Source organism: Rhipicephalus microplus, chromosome 10, assembly GCF_043290135.1.
Source record: "Rhipicephalus microplus isolate Deutch F79 chromosome 10, USDA_Rmic, whole genome shotgun sequence".
Lineage (NCBI taxonomy): Eukaryota > Metazoa > Arthropoda > Arachnida > Ixodida > Ixodidae > Rhipicephalus > Rhipicephalus microplus.
In genome coordinates, this window is record NC_134709.1 from 90,080,261 (window position 1) to 90,099,557 (window position 19,297).

General features: G+C 46.0%; 1 protein-coding gene across 10 annotated transcripts in view; it reads left to right on the forward strand.

The window, feature by feature from the left end:
* The window catches only part of LOC119181250 (mesoderm induction early response protein 1), a 60,972-nt gene that overhangs the window by 24,879 nt on the left and 16,796 nt on the right, over positions 1 to 19,297 (forward strand). For 9 of the 10 annotated variants that reach the window (XM_037432448.2, XM_075875857.1, XM_075875860.1 and 6 more), the window contains 5 exons: positions 710 to 769; positions 1,104 to 1,173; positions 7,050 to 7,106; positions 9,642 to 9,739; positions 10,924 to 11,005. In XM_037432448.2, the coding sequence (XP_037288345.2) occupies positions 710 to 769; positions 1,104 to 1,173; positions 7,050 to 7,106; positions 9,642 to 9,739; positions 10,924 to 11,005 (367 nt within the window). The remainder of the gene's footprint in view (positions 1 to 709; positions 770 to 1,103; positions 1,174 to 7,049; positions 7,107 to 9,641; positions 9,740 to 10,923; positions 11,006 to 19,297) is intronic. The other variant, XM_075875861.1, reaches the window with a different exon arrangement.

Consider the following 19,297-nt stretch of genomic DNA (forward strand, 5'->3'; position numbering starts at 1 on the left):
AGCTATTAACTATACAAAAATTTATCGCTTGTTTAGTGGGAGTTGATTATGCATTGGTTACAAATGTTGGTTGCTTTTTTTTTTACCAATACAACCTGGGTACTGGTATATCAACATTCTTCTATTTGTTTATGTCACTGCAATGAATTTGTCGTCAATTTGCTGGCTTTGTGGCAGGCGCATTGTCACACTGTTTGTATCAGTGAAAAAAATAAGCAGTCGGGCTGTTGGATTAAGATTTAACTTTTCACTGGTCACGCAAACAGAGAATGTGCCCAGCACAGTGATAGTTTGAGGCAAAATCGTCTGTTGAAATCTGAAGTACGTGTCAAAGGCATAATCTTTTCAGCGCATGCGTAATTACACCTTGTAACACAATTACCAAGCCTCACACGATATTTAGAATGTGCAAAGTACTGTGCACGTGATTTGATTAGAAATATAACATTTCAGGAGTTTCTAACACGAAAACGTACGCCCTGTACCGTGTGAGAACGTGGAAACATTTGTTAGCCGGTGATAAACAGGGATCAGAGAAACGTACAAGTTTAGTTATTTCTTGACCAATGTATTCCGCACTGCTGGCCATTGTTATAGGCTAGCAAGATGTCCTTGCTGTATTATACATAACGCTTCACCCCTTCCCTGGCTCCTACTTTGTAATGACTAACGCTTCAATTCTCTTTCATCCCTCCTCTGAACTGCTCAGAACTCAAACTTCAGCGATGTCAACATACTGGGACCAGCGTATGCAAGAGTTCCACATCAGGTGAGGCAAAATATGACTTCACAGCTCTCTTTGTTGTCTGGATTAGCCGTTCATGAGGTTTGTGTGAATAGATGTGTAGACTGTTCTGAAAAATAGCCGAACTTGGATCATATTTCGCATTATGCAACTCTTAAAAGATGCCAAATGTTTGCTGTTTGAACTTCGACCCGATGCGTCGTACGATGGCATGAGTGTGTAAACGACTGCTGCGAACAGCTATTATAATTCCAAGCTGGTTCTTTAGCCAATGATAATCTGTTATAATGAAACATTAGCACACAATTTCTGAGCAACAGTACCTCTACCCCTCCACCCCTATTTTTCACCCCTTCAGACGATACAAGTTGGTTCAGAATACCAAGCCACCATTCCTGTTGGGCTCTGTAAATATGATGATGCACCAGGTGAGAAACACAGTGCTGGCATCTTTTGTTGTGTTTGATTTTGGTTCAAGCTGGTCATTACTGAACTAGATTGGGACCCACACCTGTTAGCTCAGGAACTTTATTGTGAAATGCTTGAATTTTTTACAGGCTCGCTCTCGGTAGTCCTTTGTATCCAATTTGCATTTGTATTTGTATCCAATTTTTTATGACAGCTGATTTCAAAATCCTGCGGTCGTGTAGTGTAAGCAGTTGATTGATTACTCAGAAGTAGACATTTTCAGTGAGTTTGCACAAATGGGTTGACTACTGATAATCAGCAGTCAACATTTCAAAAGTATTTACCCTGGTAGATTAAAAAAAACTGAAAGGGTTCAGGAAAGAGTGTTCTGTTGGTCTGCACAAACGAAACATTCTTGGTCGGTGGTCTTGGCCACAGTGTTTATTATATTTATTCTGTTCTTTTAGCACCCTTGCGTGCAACAAACAACAATGAAAGAAAAGAGCACACATGCACAAGTGCAGTCTAACTGCTGATCCATTTTTAAAAATATGTTAGCTTAAAACACAGTATAATCTCCACGATCTGGCATACCTGCCAAGTCTCCAGTATTGTCCAGGAGACTCCCGGATTTTGACAGTTTCTTCTGTTTGTACGGTTGTCATGCAAATCTCCCGGAAATCGAAATTTTTGTGTGTGATCTGGTCGCATTGGCAAAAACGCCGGTCAATTTGCTCCAGGCTTTTCGCGAACCGTGGTTGATACGAATTCATAAAATTCCTTAGCCAAATTCTACTGTGTTCATTGGGCCAAAATTCTTATGTTCTGAACACTCTTCCTAATCGCGGGTGATATGATACAGGGTTCGTACAGGTCCTTGAAATCCTTGAAATACCCTTGAATTTGAAAAATGCACTTTCAAGGCCCTTGAAAGTCCTGAAATTTTTTGCCATCCTTGAAAATCCTTGAATTTCCTGAGCAGTGCACTGTCATATCGGCATCGCGACCTCCTAAATGTTGTATGTTTGTGTGTTAACCTGTGAAACTCCCCATTTCCGAAGCAGTAATGCGGCATGGGGGCACATGATCTCATTTTGCAAAAGTGCATGGGAAAAAAGTTTGTGGCGAGAGTGAAGCAGTGAGTGTGATAGCACGAAATTAGAATGTCACTTGAAGAAGGGCAAGCGACCCCATACATGTAAAGCGCTGCTCAAGCACGAAGGACTAACGAAAAGAATGCGCACAGGACGAGTGCTGATGAACGACTGTGACAGCTCAACACTGGAAGCGTGCTGCTTGAACAAACTAAGGGTCTAGAAAAGAACACACATGTATCCACAGGATGAGTGTAAGTTAACCACTGTCCCAGTTGTTACTTCTTGGTTGTTGAGCAATGTGCTGCGAGTGTCAAGTGTGCACAAGCCGACACTCTTGATGGGGTGGTGCCATCAAATTTCAAGGCTATAGCAAGCACCGTGTGGGTTTAAAGAGACACTAAATTCAACTATTAAGTCGACGGTTGTTGAAATGGCGGTCCAGAAACCTCATAGTGTTACTTCTGTGCCAAGGAAGGGCCTATTTTGAAATAAAATCATGTTTTAGTGGTCTGCATTGGGTTAGCGCACTTCGAATTACCCGCCTCAAGAAGCGGACCGACCAGATCGACTCACGTCACTGTTGCCGTGCACAACGTTGCCCGGCTTTACTGCGCTAGTAGTAGCAGACCGAAAGCAGTGGGAGCCACAGCAGCAACAACTGCACCCCACTAGATGGCACCACCTGTCCCGTGTATCGACGCGAAAATTGAATATTCGAAACACTCGCGCCATTCCCCATAGTGACGTCTGGCGGTTCTTTTTTCCATGAATCAAACAGAAACAAAGAAGCAGCATTTTATTGCATCTCTCAATGCACGGAAGGTTCTTTATTTAGTGCATTTAGATTGGTTACTAGTGATTATTTGTAGGCGGTCCGTCTGATGTCATCGGTATCATTTTGAAAATGTCCTACTGTGGCGCTTGTGTTCTTGTGCATTTACCTTAATTTCTCGGTAAGTAGGGCACTGTTGTTGTTAATATTGTTGTGTAAGATGTCATACGTTGAGCTTTCACTCTGACGTAAGTTCTTATTTGACTACAGTGTCCCATTAAGAATATATTTTAAGTCACTTCCCAAGTGCACCTAAATGCTCATTCTCCTAATTCAGGGCCATCGCGAGCACGTCCAAGACTGATGTAGCTCTATAGAAAGGGCAACAATAGTTCTAGTGACGTCACATGAGATCTGTAGTCAGGTGAGTGACCTCCTGATTTTTGCCCCGTACATACCGTATTTTCGCGCGTATAACCTGCCCCTGCATATAATCCGCACCCCCACTTTCAGCTCACCGAGAAAGAAAAAAATAAAATAATTCTCGCATATTGCCCGCACATCTAATATACAGGAAAGGCTGTACAAAGCTACTGCTCAAGCAACATAGCACATATGTGGACAGAAAAAGCTTTATTTAGCAAGCAGAATACGCTGTCTGCAAGGCCAGTCACAATTCACTCACTGTCGCTGCTCTCGCTAGAGCTATCACTTGAGCCGCAGTCCTCACTATTATGCACAAGGTCATCTTCGGTTCCATCTATGTTGTTTGTGATGCAGCATTTCTTGAAACTTTTTCGCACCATCTCACCTGGAATGGCCTTCCATGCCTCGACAATCCACTTGCAGAATAGGGCAATATCAGGCCTTCGGACTCGTCCTGTCGGCGTCAAGTCGTAGCAGCCTTCGGCCATCCACTCGGCATAATAGCGCTTGACATGCGCTTTGAAGGGCTTGTTAAGCGACACATCTAGAGGCTGCAACATTGACGTCATTCCTCCGGGTATAACAACTAAGTTGGTGCCGTTGCGTGAAAGGCGGTCCTTCACTTCCTCAGTTGTGTGGCCGCAGAACGAGTCAAGAACGAGGAGGGATCTCTTTGCGAGCATCGCACCGCGCCTCTTCTCCCATACCGTCTTGATGCAGTCTACGAACAAGTCACTGTTCATCCACGCGTTCTCGTGTGCGCGCACCACCACACCGGCAGGCAAATGAACCTTTGGTAGAGTTTTCCTTTTCAAGATTACAGACGGTCGCAGTTGCGTGCCGTCGGCGAGGGCACAAAGCAAGACTGTGATGCACAGTTTCGTGTTCCCGCCGGTCAGCATGCTCACCGAACTGCTGCCCGTCTTCTCTATCGTTGTGTCCAACGGCATTTCAAAATAAACAGGAGTTTCATCCCCATTGCCGATTTGCGAGAAAGTGTAATTGTGCTGCTTTCGCAGGCCAATTACATATCTCTGGTACTTGAGCAGCTTCTCCTCATAAGAAGCCGGCAAGCGTTGACATATTGTAGTCCGCCGTCTGATTGAGAGCCCTTGCTGCTTCATAAAGCGGTGCAGCCATCCGCGGCTCGCACGGAACTCGTGAGGTAGGCCTAGCTCCCTCGAAAGTCGCCGCGCTTTCACTTGGGCCATCTCGGTTGATACGGCGTGACCCCTGCTTCTCACATCTTTGATGAACTTTACTAGCTCCGCCTCCAGCTCGGGGTAGGCACCGGTCTTGGGGCCACGAAATGACCTACGGTCGCGGTGTGCAGCTTGTAGGCTCTCTTTCTTCTTTCTCCACAGTCGCACGCAGGACTCGTCCACATCGTGCCGTCTTTCTGCTTCACGATTTCCAAATTCCTTGGCTACGGCGATGATCTTAAGCTTTTGCTGTGCCGTGAAGGCCTGCCGCCGTACGCTACTCATGGTGACAGAACAGATCGACTTAGGCTTGGCGAACGGGTCGAGATGTGGAGAACTGGCGGTATCAGCGAGGTAAAGAGCGCTCACACTCGGCGACAACTTGACAGCACTACCCATTCTAGTACACTCTAACAGCACCTTGGAAACAACAGAACCAAAATGCATGCCTGCTACCACGTCAAAAAATAGTACATTAATTTACTGATAATATCTCTATAGACACTATAACATCTCATTTGCCTTGCTGAAATAAATGCTGCTTTATTTATTATGGAACTTACTTTATTTATTATGGAACTTTCTTAGACAGCACCACCTTCTCGGCAAGCCCTTTCCAAAAGTAAACATGGCGTCCGTGACGTAGGGACATGTGGAGGGTCACTGAGCGTTCGCGAATGTCCAAAAAATATACTTGTGGTGTTACAGTGAGATTTTACAGTGAACAATCGAATTGTCTCTCCCCAAATGTTTTTCTAAACGCTTCAACGATGCAAGGAAGCGAAACCAAAATCGGCCGCAAGCTGCCGTGCTACTTGCGGAGCAACACGAATTTGCGGAAACCGCCTTCGTAGCCTTCGCTACACTGTTAAAGGGCTTCACAGCACAACACGCATTGCTGTGAAGCAGCACTGTAAAAAAAACCCCGCGTATTATCCGCACCTCCACTTTGCCACTGAAATTTTTGGGTTTTTTGTGCGGGTTATACGCGCGAAAATGCGGTACCGGCAAAGCATCGCGGCTGCTGCAGGTAGCGGCGAGCTTGTTTTGTAGGTGCTTGTGTGGCACACGCATGCGGGAGCTGACAATACTCAGCATGACGCATGCAAAGCGTTGTGATCACGTGACTAAGTCAGCTACACTGCTATGTACCTGCCCAACTTCGTCCCCACAAACTGGAACTGAAAATTGTCCGTATTAAAAAGGCGACAAATTATATAGCGAGTCTAAATGAATCTTGGTGCGTGTATCGTGCAATAAGCGTGATACACACACCAAGAGTCTATGATTAAAAATTGCAGCTATAATTAAAAAGTGCAACAAAGAGCGCGCAAGCCACAAATATTGTGGCACGACCCCTTTAAAGCCCGACTACACATACGTGCTGAAGCCGATCAGCGCTTAATTTTCGGACATGGCATCGTGCCCTCTCCCTATGGAAAGTGTGGGAGAGGGTGCGAGAAGTTATTAAGACTACACTCTTCTTTTATAATTTCCATATTCATACATTTATTGTAAGTGCAATAATATTGGTCATTTTTTAAAATTTTAGAGTGAAAAATTCTAACTTAGCATGCAGCTTTGAGTCCTTGAAAGACTTGCAACCGGTCCTGGAAAGTCCTTGAATATCCTTGAATTTTCACTTTGGAAACCTGTACGAACCCTGACTTTACTATTGAAACCGTCGAACGAAGGCCGAGATCAGTGCGCTCGAAGCTTTCGGAAGTGCATGTGCGACCAGCGCACGCGCTGTCTTCTACAGTGCATGTGGTTGTCGTTGCCACAACTGCAGTCGTTCTTGAAATGATCATGTGTGGCGACGACGTAACTGACAGAACTCGGAAAGTGTGCATGCTTACAACACTTAGTCTAAGCAACGCTGCTTTCCGAAAACTCTGTGGACAAAACCATGGCAGATGCGGCATAGATGGCATAAAATGACGTAGTTTTGAAGGCACGTGCGCAGCCAGCACATTCGGGCTCAAAACGGACCTACCCTTTGCCACGACCGCCGCGCACAAAACCGCGGTCGCGACGATGCGATAACGATCTACCAGCTCCGAGGGTATATACACACACCGTACAATGGCAACACAGTGCAGTGATATTTTCGTGGGGTAATAGAACTGTGTATTTGATATGGAGGATAACTTGAGGTATCAAAGCACAGCTGTAAAATTTGTTCTTAACTGTGTTTACATGTTGTCTTCTGTTATGAGTTCTAGGCTCGTAAGCTGTTTTGCATGTCACTGTCACACCTGGTTAAAAGGCTTAAGAGTGCTTATGACAAGTGACATTCAGTCAGTCTCTATGACCGACGTGTTTTTTTACTTGCCATGTCTTTTGCTGGAAAGATGTTTACGCTGCATTCGCTCACCGCTGATGTAATGCAACCGCAGCTTATGAAAATGAAGACCGATTGCTCTGGGATCCTGCCAAGCTCTCGGATAGCGATGGTATGATTTTACCTTGCTCTCTTGTATAAGTTTGCTAATGCCATAGAGTTTCCTGAAATTTTTGAGGGGGGAGGGGGTTCTGGTGCTGCTATCGTTGATCCACCATGGGAATGGTGGGTAGTACACGGAAATCGCCTGGCCTTCATGCTTGTGGGCTTCGAGCACACTTGTGGCTTTGTTTATTGCAGTGTTTTGGTTTTGTTTCGAAAGAAAGCATGGACCGTTGCAAACTTCATGATGCGGTTTGAATCGGTGAGCCTAATAAAAGGTGGTGAAGCGCAACTGCTAAACCTTTGCGGAACTTCGTCTTGCGGCGAAGCGGATTCAGGCCACATCGAGGCAAACGGAGCCGAAAGAACAAAGATTAGGCAAATCTGTCATGATGGCTAAAGTGCCATGCGTTGCAGCTCCCATAGACACTAGTGCCAGGTTTTTCTCTAGCTTATTTATAGGAAACTCTATGGCTACTACAATACAGGGTGCATACGGGTCTTTGAAGCCCTCAGTAGTCTTGACGGTCACATTCCTCCTTGAAAACCGTTGAGTTTCATGAGAGTGTAATCAAGATTATCTGACCCACTTTTTATGCTGGAAGAGCATTGATGGGCAAACTCCCGATTTTATATACAGTGATTCAATCGAATTTGGGTGTATCACATGTAAAGAGTGTCACGAGATACTCAGATATCATATATTGATAATTCAATATATTAGATAATTAAGGCGCACTGCATGGCAGCCTTTGTTGCTATGTGTATTCTTTATTGCAATGCAAGCTTGCTTTGCCGTGACAGATACTAAAGAAAATTGGTCACTACAGACTGCTTTGTATTTTGATACTGAAACCTTGCTCAGTTATTCATCGTGGCATGTAATTTTCTTCAGATTTAATCTCTCGCTTTGTCGCGCATACAAAAATCGCACTTTGCAGGAATGTTTCTAGTGATGTAAGGAGTAATTGCGCTATGGTTTGGAGATGTTTCCTTGCAGAGGTGCCGCATGGATGTGTTCGATAAACGCTTTTTATGCATACATAGTGCATTGCAGAGGGTTTCCAAGTAGTATTGCTAATATTCTATACAGGCAGTAATTCAAAGCGCCAGTTTAGTTTGTTTGTGTAGGACTTTAAAGCCTGTCTGACTGCATATGCAGCACTAGAAAACCTCCATTGGGAGAAATTGACAGCCTCTCTGTTTGCACTGCTTTTCTCAGGCTTCATCATATCGTTCATTTGACTTCCCCATTTGTCACTTTGCCCTCTGCTCCTACATTTGTGATCTCTTGGTACTTCGTGCTGAAACACACACAATGCACCTTTTTTGTTTCTCTCTTTGCTGTCAAGCAAGTGGTGCACGAAAGTTAACTTCATTCCACTCACGCCACTCTTTATTATTTGTGAAGTACTTCAAAAAGTAAAGCAGGAGTCCCATGAGCATTGCCTGTTACGAGAAAGTCTCAGCAGCTTGGATATTTACGACACATTTTTTTTTTTGTGTGTGTGTAGTGAAGTGACGCTATCTGTAGTGTCTAGAAAACGCTGCTGTGCAGTAGAGAAGTGCTGCATTGGATGCCTCTCGGCATCCTTGAAAAAAAGGCTTTGCTGGGGTCCTGACCGTCCTTGAATGCATTTGGAGTTTTCCTCTAAAACGTGTACGAACCCTGATTGATAATTAATTGATAATTTCGGAATAATAGTGATTGTTTGGGTTTAATGTCCCAAAACTACAATATGGTTATGAGGGAACACCGTAGTGGATGGTTCTGGAAATTTTGACCACCTGGGGCTTTTAAGTACACCTGAATCTGAGCAGCTGGAACTCGAGCATTTTCGTCTTCATCGAAATCTCGGGCAGTAAGCTGTAGCTGGGATTCGATTCCAGCACCTGTAGGTCATTAGTTGAGCACCGTAGCCACTAGACAACCATGGCGCGTCCCTCGAACTTCTGCTGTAATGCATTAGCTAGCGTTAGCGGGTCTCTTGTTCTTCTCCTGTAATGCACGAGCTTGCAATCGCAGGCAGCATGATTTGAATGGGCTTGTCGTGCCAACTGGCTGAGCTGAGCTGGTTTGTGCCACTCTGCGGACTTTTTTTCTTGGTGCATTGATGTGTTTTTGCGCATTTTGGAACTGCATAGGGAAGCAAAATAAATGTGCACCCTTCCATGGAGGCTGCAGTGGGCAACAGTGACGTTCGTACTGCACCAGAAGGGTGCTAAGTTACCGGATAAATCCTTGCATTACACAGGTAATGCGAGTCTTACAGAAAACACTTGAATCTGTCTGGTTTGATTATCCTTCGATTTATAAACGTATGGTGGGGAAATTAACTACTGTAGCATTTTCAAAAAAATCATTTGTCTGTCTGAACTGATTCGGTGTTTCACTTCAGCGACTTGTTAATGGGCGAACAAGGATGTAGCAGTTGTGACCACCAGAGGGCTTAAATCAATTTCAATGTGCAGCATTGTACAGCAGCTAGACATTGCTGCCAAGCGTGTTTAACTCGTTTGTGTTTGTTCATTGGCTCGGCCGCAGTGGAGAAGTACCTCAGCTCGGCTCAGGAGCCGACGGCAAACGCCATGGATGGCATGAACTCGTTACCATTGGGAAGCCACACGAGAGATGATGAACAGGTAAGTACTGCCGCACTGCTTAGCAACTGCTAGGCTGTTTCTGGTACGGTCAAACGTCAGCTTAATGAAGCTTTTATACAGTACAAGCTCTTTAAAGCAAACTCGGAACAGTACTATAAAATTGTTTGAATTCAGTGTAGTTCTAATTAGCGGGCAGGTGTTGGAATGAACTATCAATGCAACACACTGTGTGGGCAAAACCCAAACAAGGCACCTCTGCACTCGTTTTCAATAATCGGGCGCTATTACACGTTTGTGGCTGGTGATTTCGTAAATTAAGTTCACAAGGCTTCAGAAATGACCAGGATTAATTTGAATGATGTGAGGTATCAAATGATACAAAGAGTAATTGGGGTGACGTTAGGTATCAGTTCATACAAAAAGATCGCTTGTTCGTCACCTGTGGAGCGACGGAGCCGAATCAGATGGGAGCGTCGCAATATCCAGAGCAAGCATGTGACAAGAAGCTCGTACCGTGTCACGACGTCGGGATGCAGTAGGAAACTTTTAAAAACATGTTGCACTTATTTTTTTAGGATGTACTCATTCTTACCAGAATATCAAGCTCTTGTGGGCCTCTCATTTCATTTGACACAAGAAAATGACAACCAGAAGTTTTCGTGTCATTAAGGAGGGGGGGGGGGGGCAAGGGTACTGACATTTTTTGATTATTTGTCGATTGACATGTAAATTGCTTAGTTTACATGTATTTGTGGGCTAATTTCAAATGCAATTATTTTCTAGTGTAATCTATAGTTTTCAAAATATCAAACATTTCATATGTTTTGGGGAGCCATAGTTTGCCTAAACGTAAAGACTTGCATAGTAAATAAGCACTTTGAAGCGACTTTGAATGAGTGCTGAATTTAAGAAAACAAGGCTGGATGTTGTAAACCGACATGAACTAAAGTTATGGTATGGTGAACAAACGCAAAAAGTCCACATCAAGCTAGGGTTTCAGTCACAACCGTTAAACATACCACAGCTTTCGTTCCGATGTGCTTAGAATATCCATTCTTATTTCTTGCATTCCCTACTCATTTTAGGTCATTCTTATATGCTTATTCACTTTGTAACCCTCCGAATTTAGGCAGGTGTAATAGTCAGTGCACGCAAAAATTTGGTGGTTCTTGAGCACCTTGTTACAGTTCATTCTTTTCTTGCGTTTCTCACAATGTTTTCAGGCTCTGTACCTGCTGCTGCAATGCGGACACAACATAGAAGAGGCACTGCGGAGGCGGCGTATGAACCCTACCATACCAACAAGTGAGGCCGGCTTTTCTGCTCGTCACTTCGACGCTGTTTTACCGGAGCCTAGTTCAAATTAATTTTAAGTAGCACGCGCATGACCTTCACACACAGTGTCCTCAAAACTAAACTATTACTGATAGTATCTTGTGTTTTACGTCCCAAAACCACTATCTGATAATGAGGCACGCACTAGTTGAGCCACATCTCTCCACTTAGGTTGATGTTCTAAAATATTGTTACGGGAGGGCACACAGAGAAAGAGGTGACAGTTGAAATATATTTGCAAGACGCCAAGCCTAAGCCAAGATGGCTAGCGAGAGTGCGCCCCACATCTCAGAATCACATCTTTCTCCCTGTCTTGCTTCTTCAACGTGATTTAGTCTTGTAACATGACCCCCAGGTGCAGAAGCACCATCACGGTGCTTTCTGTGGTGTTGAGGAGTGGTAGATTTAAGGCGGGAGACATGAACAATGTCTGTAGACAGTGGAGCTGAGGGAGATGACGGCTTCTGCGAGGCTATTTCGTAGGTAACGTCGGTCACCTGGTGCAAGACGCGGTAGGGTCCTGAGTACCGGGAAAGCAGTTTCTCAGAGAGACCGACATGCCAAGTCGGGGTTCACAACAACACAAGGGAACTTGGGGCAAAGGAGACGTGGCGATGATGTGCGTCGTGACATTGCTTCTGTTGCTCTTGCGATGCTAAGAGGCGCTTCCGAGCGACTTCCCATGCTTTGCAAGCTCTAGTGATAGTGTCACGGGCGTATTCAGTCGGCAAATCGACAGCTGTCGGGAAGATATTGTCGAAAAGTAGAGTTGGGTCGCGGCCAAATAAGAGATAGAATGGTGAAAACCCAGCAGTATCGTGGCATGAGGATTTGTATGCAAACGTAACAAAGGACAATGCAACGTCCCAGTCTAGGTGGTCAGAGGAAACGTACATCGAGAGCATATCAGTTAAAGTCCGGTTGAATTGTTTGGTAAGCCCATTAGTTTGTGCATGGTAGGTCGCCGTAAATTTATGTTTGGTTTTGCAAGAGCGAAGCAGGTCGTCAATAACTTGGGAGAGAAAATAGCGTCCATGATCTGTGAGGAGTTGGCATGGAGCACCATGATGGAGGATGACATCGTACAGAAGAAAATCGGCAACATCTGTGGCACAGCTGGTTGGCATGATCAACCCGGTACGCCATCAGTTGTCGCGTGATGGCGTACCGGGTTGTATGATCTGTAGCGACAGCTATCCATTTGTTTCCGGAGGTAAACTGAGGGAAAGGGCTTAGGTGGTCAAGACCAACTCGAAAGAAGGAGTCAGTAGAAAGATAAAGTGGCTAGAGGAGTCCGGCCGGACTCATAGGGAGTTTTTTTCGACGTTAGCACTGGTCGCTTGCGACGACGTAGCAGCGCACGGAGCGATAAAGCTTGGGCTAGTAAAATCGACGCTGAACGCGGTTGTAAGTTCGAGAGAAACCATGGTGACCGGCGGTGGGGGCGTCATGGAGCTGGGCGATAACACTCGAACGTAGGTGGGAAGGCACCACAAGGAGCAGTTCGCACCCATTTGTGTTGACATTGTAGCAGCACATGGTGCCTTCTTTAAGCACAAACAGTTGAGTAGACAAATGGGACGTCGGAGAGTTCAGCTTCTCAATAATGTCACGCAAGATGTGATCTCGGCGCTCTTCATCACGGATGTTTCTCAAAGCAGAGAGAGAGAGCACATATGGCGGCTCAGGGGGGTCCACCGGATGGCGGGACAAGCAGTCAACGTCATGGTGTGAACTGCCAGATTTGTAAGACACTGAGTAGTCATATTCTTGGAACCGTAGTGCCCAGCGACCAAGACGCCCGGTGGGATCCTTTAACGGCGAGAGCCAGCAGAGGGTGTGATGATCAGTTGTGACGGTGAAATGGCGACCATGTAAGTTGGGCCAAAATTTGCCAACCGCCCAAACTAGAGCAAGGCATTCCCGTTTGGTGATTGAGTAGTTCTGCTCGGCCGCAGAGAGCAGACGGCTGGCATATGGGATAACGTAGGCGCAGCCGCTTTGATGCTGGACTAAAACAGCACCGATTCTATGGTCGCTGGCTACAGTGCGGACTTCTGTTGGGGCAGACATGTCGAAATGGGCCAAAATAAATGGTGTTGTGAGCAACGCGATGAGATCAGAGAACGCCGAAGCCTGCACAGCGTCCCAAGAGAATGGAACATCTTTCTTCAGCAAGTCCGTTAGAGGTCGGGCCACATCCGCAAAATTGTTTACAAAACGTCGGAAGTAAGAACATTGACCTAAATAGCTGCGGACTTCCTTTGTACTGGTCGGGATGGAGAAGATTTGCTCACCCAATAATGTCGACAAGACGGCCCAACATGGTTATTTGCTGGCGTCTGAAGTGGCACTTAGATGAGTTGAGTTGCAGTCCTGCGTTACGAAAAACGGAAAGGATGGAGGAAAGGCAGTCGAGGTGTGTGTCAAAGGTTGGGGAAAATACAATGACGTCGTCAAGGTAACATAGGCAAATTGATCACTTGAACCCGCGCAAGAGAGTGTCCATCATTCGTTCGAAGGTGGCTGGAGCACTGCATAATCCGGACGGCATGATCTTAGAAGACCCATCAGTGGTCACAAAAGCAGTCTTCTCGTGGTTCGTGTCGTCGACAGCAATTCGCCAGTACCCTGAGCGAAGGTTGATGGAGGAAAAATACTTAGCGCCATGAAGGCAATTCAGAGCTTCGTCAATGCACGGTAGCGGGTAGAAGTCTCTTTTAGTGATCCGGTTCAAATGTCAGTAGTCGACACAGAATCGCCAGCTGATGTCCTTTTTCTTTACAAGAACAACAGAGGAAGGCCATGAACTAGAAGATGGCTCAACTGTGTCTTTGGCGAGCATCTTGTCGACTTCTTTTTTTTTTTATTCAGATACCCTAAAGGCCCCGAAGGGAATTACATGGAGGGGGGGGGGGGGAGAGAACAATGTGTTGAGTACATTTCAATTCAAGAGCAAACACAGTCAAGAGTGGGCATGTAACAGAAAACGGTAGAAAAGCAAGCAAACAAACAAAAATAAATGGAAAAGAAATACAAAGCTAGCACACATAGTACATGGTTCATGGCTCTGATAATAAAAATCGCTTCAAGTGGCTTACAAACAAATCGTGATTATGAATTGTGGCAATATCTTCTGGTAATCGATTGCAATGGAAGATGGCCAAGAACAACGGGGATTGACGAAGAAGATTAGTACGGGCAAACAAGGGGAGGACTTTGAAAGGGTGATCTAGACGCGTAAAAATGCGATGGGCAGGTTTGATATGCGATGCAGCAAATGACGACGCACTATGATAGAGCCGGTGGAAGTGACATAGTAATGCTAGTATTCTTCGTTTTTCCAGGGAGGGCAGCTGTAAAGATTCTTTAATGGCTGTTATGCTAGATGTGCGGGAATAGTTCTTAGTAATAAGACGTGCTGCTTTATTTTGCAAGGCCTCCAGTCTGTTTGTTAAGTATGCCTGGTTTGGGTTCCAAATAATAGACGCGTAGTCGAGTTTAGATCGAACTAATGAAGTATAAGCTAAAAGTTTAGTTGACTGACTAGCTAAATACAAATTTCGTCTGATGAAACCGAGTGTTTTACTTGCATTGGAAATTATAGCATCAATGTGTTCATTCCACGTAAGGTTGGACGACAAATAGACACCCAGATATTTTAGCGTAGAAACGTTTTCGATAGCTGTGTTATTAATAGAATACGAATTTAGGGGCATGTTAGTAGACCTAGTAAATGTCATAGCTTTTGTTTTGACAGCATTTATTTGCATTTGCCAATCCTCGCACCAGTTAACAATATTATCCAGGTCGGTCTGTAAAGTATTAGAATCTTCAGAGCTGTTAATTTTTCTGTAAATTACGCAATCGTCGGCGAATAACCGAACGTTAGAACTTAAGTTATTGCCTACGTCATTAATGTAAACCAAGAATAAAATTGGTCCCAGTACAGAGCCCTCAGGCACTCCTGATTTGACTTCGGTTAAGGGGGAATTGTGGTCATTTACGGAAACGTATTGATAGCGCTTGGTTAAAAATGCTGCAATCCAATTGAGTACGCTGCTGTTTATGTTAAGCCGGGCAAGTTTCATCATTAGGCGTTTATGGGGTACTTTATCAAATGCTTTTGCAAAGTCGATAAATATGGCATCAATTTGGGATGAGTCATGAACAGCCTGATGTAGGTCGGTTACAAGCTCAAATAATTGGGTTTCACACGAACGCCCTCGAAGAAATCCATGCTGATGAATATAAAAAAAGTTGTGCTTTGTAAGATACGTCATAACGGCTGATGATATGATATGTTCTAGAATTTTTCATGGTATGCTTGTTAAGGAGATCGGTCTATAATTTGAAAGTTCTGATCGGTTGCCGGATTTAAATACGGGAACGACGCGTGCGATTTTCCAGTCATCCGGTATGATACCGGTGTCGAGTGACTGTTGAAAAATGGCGGCGAAGATACAAGCTATAATTGGTTTAGTTATTTTGAGCAGTTTTGGACAAATGCCATTTGGGTATTTTCTTCCTTTTGAATTATCTGACGCTCCGCAGGAGAAACGCGGTACGGCCGTCGATGTACCGGAGATGCATTGCCGGTGTTAATGCGGTGCTTCACAATGCTGGTTTGACCTAGCGGACGGTCACAGAAGTCGAATACGTCCAAGTACGATTCCAGGACGTGACAGAGCACGTCAGTTCGATGCGGCAAAAGGTCCACGGCGATCATTTTTTCCACGTTAGAAGATGGACTCTCTGTCGAAGAACAGATTTGCGTGCACTTGGGGCGACGCACATCATTGGTGCACAAAGCTGAGATGACGCAATCCTCAGAGGGTGTCAGCGTGGCGAGGGCTATTCCACACGGAAGCACTTGCAGACACAGAGCAAAGTTCAGCAAAAGGATTCAAGCACGGTTTTCCCATAACAGAATAATAGTGTGCGGAAAAGTAACACTGTGAGTCAGAAGGACGAATGTAATGGGCGTGAGCACGTAGTCTCCATCAGGTACAGGTGGCGACGTGTTACAGCAATGCACGTAACTGTTTGCGGTGACAAACGGACATGTTCAGCAGAGCAGAGACGAACTTGGGGCGGACTGGGCGTATCAGTCGTACAGGGCAGGTCAAGTTGCACTGTGCTAGCTGAACAGTCAATGAGGGCCGAATGGGCGGACAAAAAGTGTGGACGCAAGATAACATCATTGGTGCAGTTGGTGAAAACAGTGAAGAGCACGGAGGTTTGATGACCGGCTTAAGTAACGCGTGCTTTGCAGGCGCCAACGACGGCAGCTGCACTGCCGTAAGCAACACAAGCACAGTGTGAAGGGGCTGAAGTCAATACTTTCTTGAAGTGGTAACGTATGTGCGAGCTCAGAACAGATATTTGGGCGCCAGTGTCGACTAAAGCTTCAACAGATAAACCATCCACTTTTACATCAGTCAAGTTCTGGTTGGTCGGGAGGGCCAACAGAGGAATTGTAGGGCAAATTGTAGCAGCAGCGTCACCTCCAGGAGCTGCACCACTTAGTTTCCCGAAGCGAACCGTCAGGTGAAGGTCGGGAATGGGGAACGGGGTGGCGGAGGATACCGCGAGAATCTACGTCGTGGTGAAGGCGAGCGGCTTGACTGGGCATTGGTCGTGGCGGTCATGTCATAATGAGCTGAGTCATCACGCCGGGGCGGTTCTTGGCCAGAAGAGCGGGCTGATGCGTCTAAGTATGTGAAGTTTGGGCTTGTGCGCAGGGGCGAGGTCCACGTGCTTCGGCAATGACGCGAAATGTGTCCCACTTGTTTGCACCGGAAGCAAATTGGCCTGTCGTCAGGCGTCCTCTATGTGTTTGGGTCTCAGTTACGTGAAGCAGGACGCCGGTAGTGCTCATGGACGTTCAAGGTAGGCGGATGGACATTGAGTCGGTGCACAGAACAGATTGTCTGAAGGCCCGCGTTTGCCAATTCTTAGCGCACAACGCTCTGTACGAGGGATGTGGTGGGCTGAGGATTATTCAGCGTCAGGAGCCTCAAGTATGCTGGTAACATCGCTTTGATTTCGCGTCGAACGACCCTTGTAATGTCAGCAGAGGGTGGATTGGGCTTGGTCTCAAAATGGAGGTCCTCGCAAGTTGACGTTGCAGGGGTGTTAGGAAGACTGGTGAAGTGGTGGGCAATGCGACGGCTTTTAGCCTCTTGAAAGCGTCAGCACTCCTTAATGACGTCTTGAACTGTTGAACAGCCTTTAAATACAAGGAGGCTAAAGGCATCATTAGTGATGCCCTTGAGTACGTGCGCAACCTTGTCGGCTTCGGTCATGGTGGTATCAGCCTTAAGGCAGAGGTCAAGACGTCTTGAATATAGGCCAGGTAAGACTCCGTGGATGTCTGGACACGGTTACCAAGTTCATTCTTAGCGGCCTGCTTGCACCCGACAGATTGGCCGAACAACTCGCGCAAACTTCGTCTTACAGGCGTCCCAGCTGGTGAGCTCTTCTACGTTGTTGTTGAACCACGCCTTGACCGTACCTTTCGAATAAGACAAGATTTGCCAGCATCACGGTTGGGTCCCACCTGTGGTTTTCACTTACAAGCTCGTAGAGTTGAAGCCACACATCGACGTCTTTGCCGTCAGTGCCTGAAAAGTTGCCAGGATTGCGGGGTGGAGTGGTCACAATGACCACAGGTGAGGTGGGTGCCGTTGATGCGTGAGGCATGGCTGTTGGTGCAGCATCCCTGTCGGTAGACATGTTAGAAGCGGCAACTTGGCGTCCGCTGCAAAGCTTCGTCGTGCTTTGCTACCCAGCACCTTCCACCAAAATGTTACGGGAGGGCACACAGAGGAATGAGGTGACAGTTGAGATATATTTGCACGAGGCCAAGCCTAAACCGAGATGGCAAGCGAGAGCGCGCCCCTCGTCCCAGAATCGCGTCGTCTTTCTCGCTGTCTCTGTTGCTTCTTCAGCGTGATGTAGTCTTGTAACAATATGCATGCAAGTTTGCTTGTTTTCACAGATGGCGTTGGTCGCGTCTGCCATGAGAAAAAAGAAAAACGAAATCGGGCTCTCATCTAAAATGTATCACGTCATATTGTAGTGTGGAGCTGAGACGTGCCTTCTCAGCATGAAGAAAAACTCTGCAGCCGGCGCCAGCAGATTGCACCCGGGTGATGTGTGAACCTTACACTTAACCAGTGCAGCTCTAAGATTGCACACAAAGGTTGGCAGCTACGGATTCACGGCATAGGAGACTACTAGAGGCCATGAATGAAACAAACCCCTGAAGGGCTGCGAATGCCCGAGGCTGACGCGAGCCCCGCCGTGGTGGTCTAGTGGCTAAGGTACTCCGATGCTGACCCGCAGGTCGCGGGTTCAAATCCCGGCTGCGGTGGCTGCTTTTCCGATGGAGGCGGAAATGTTGTAGGCCCGTGTGCTCAGATTTGGGTGCACGTTAAAGAACCCCAGGTGGTCGAAATTTCCGGAGCCCTCCACTACGGGCGTCTCTCATAATCATATGGTGGTTTTGGGACGTTAAACCCCACATATCAATCAATGAGGCTGACGCAAGACATCGTCGCCGTCAGAGCTTGAAGCTAAGGGGCTGTCATGTTCGTATTTGAAACTCATCTCCTTGTCACTCAGTTCAGGTGCACTTGCGTGGTAGTTTCTTGCGGTACATGTTTATGGCAGTGCAGGTGTTTGCCCATGTCTGCATGGTAACAATGCTATGAGATCAACTAGTGACACCGAATGCGGCCCTCCGTCAGATTTAACCAAAAATGTGTGAATCAAAACGACTCGAAACTGGCTGAAAAGTCCACCCCCACGCATTATAGATGTGGCGGACCTTCACAAAGGAGTTTGGCTGACATAAATCTTCCCAGAGTCTGAACAACAGCTCTCTAAGGAATGGCTGGCATAAATTTCAGGCAATTGTTACTGCTCAACACTGCCAAATTACAAAGCTGGCACTATAACGTTATATTTGACATCTGAGGTTTCACTTGACTATGTTACTGAAGCATGACCACGAGGAGCACAAATTTCTCTCCAGTGCGTCTGCCGCATTCACTTTCCCAAAAGCGCGCACATGTTGGTTTGCGCAAAGGTCTGTTAAAAATCACTAGTTGCCAAAGCGGAAATATTCAAGCTGATTATGAAAGTGTAGTGGCCAAACGAACTGCTAGGAGAAGCTGGGTGCCCACTAAACATCTCTAACATGCTAAATCAGTGATCAAAATAATCAGTCACTGGTCCTTCCCTTGAATAGACCTG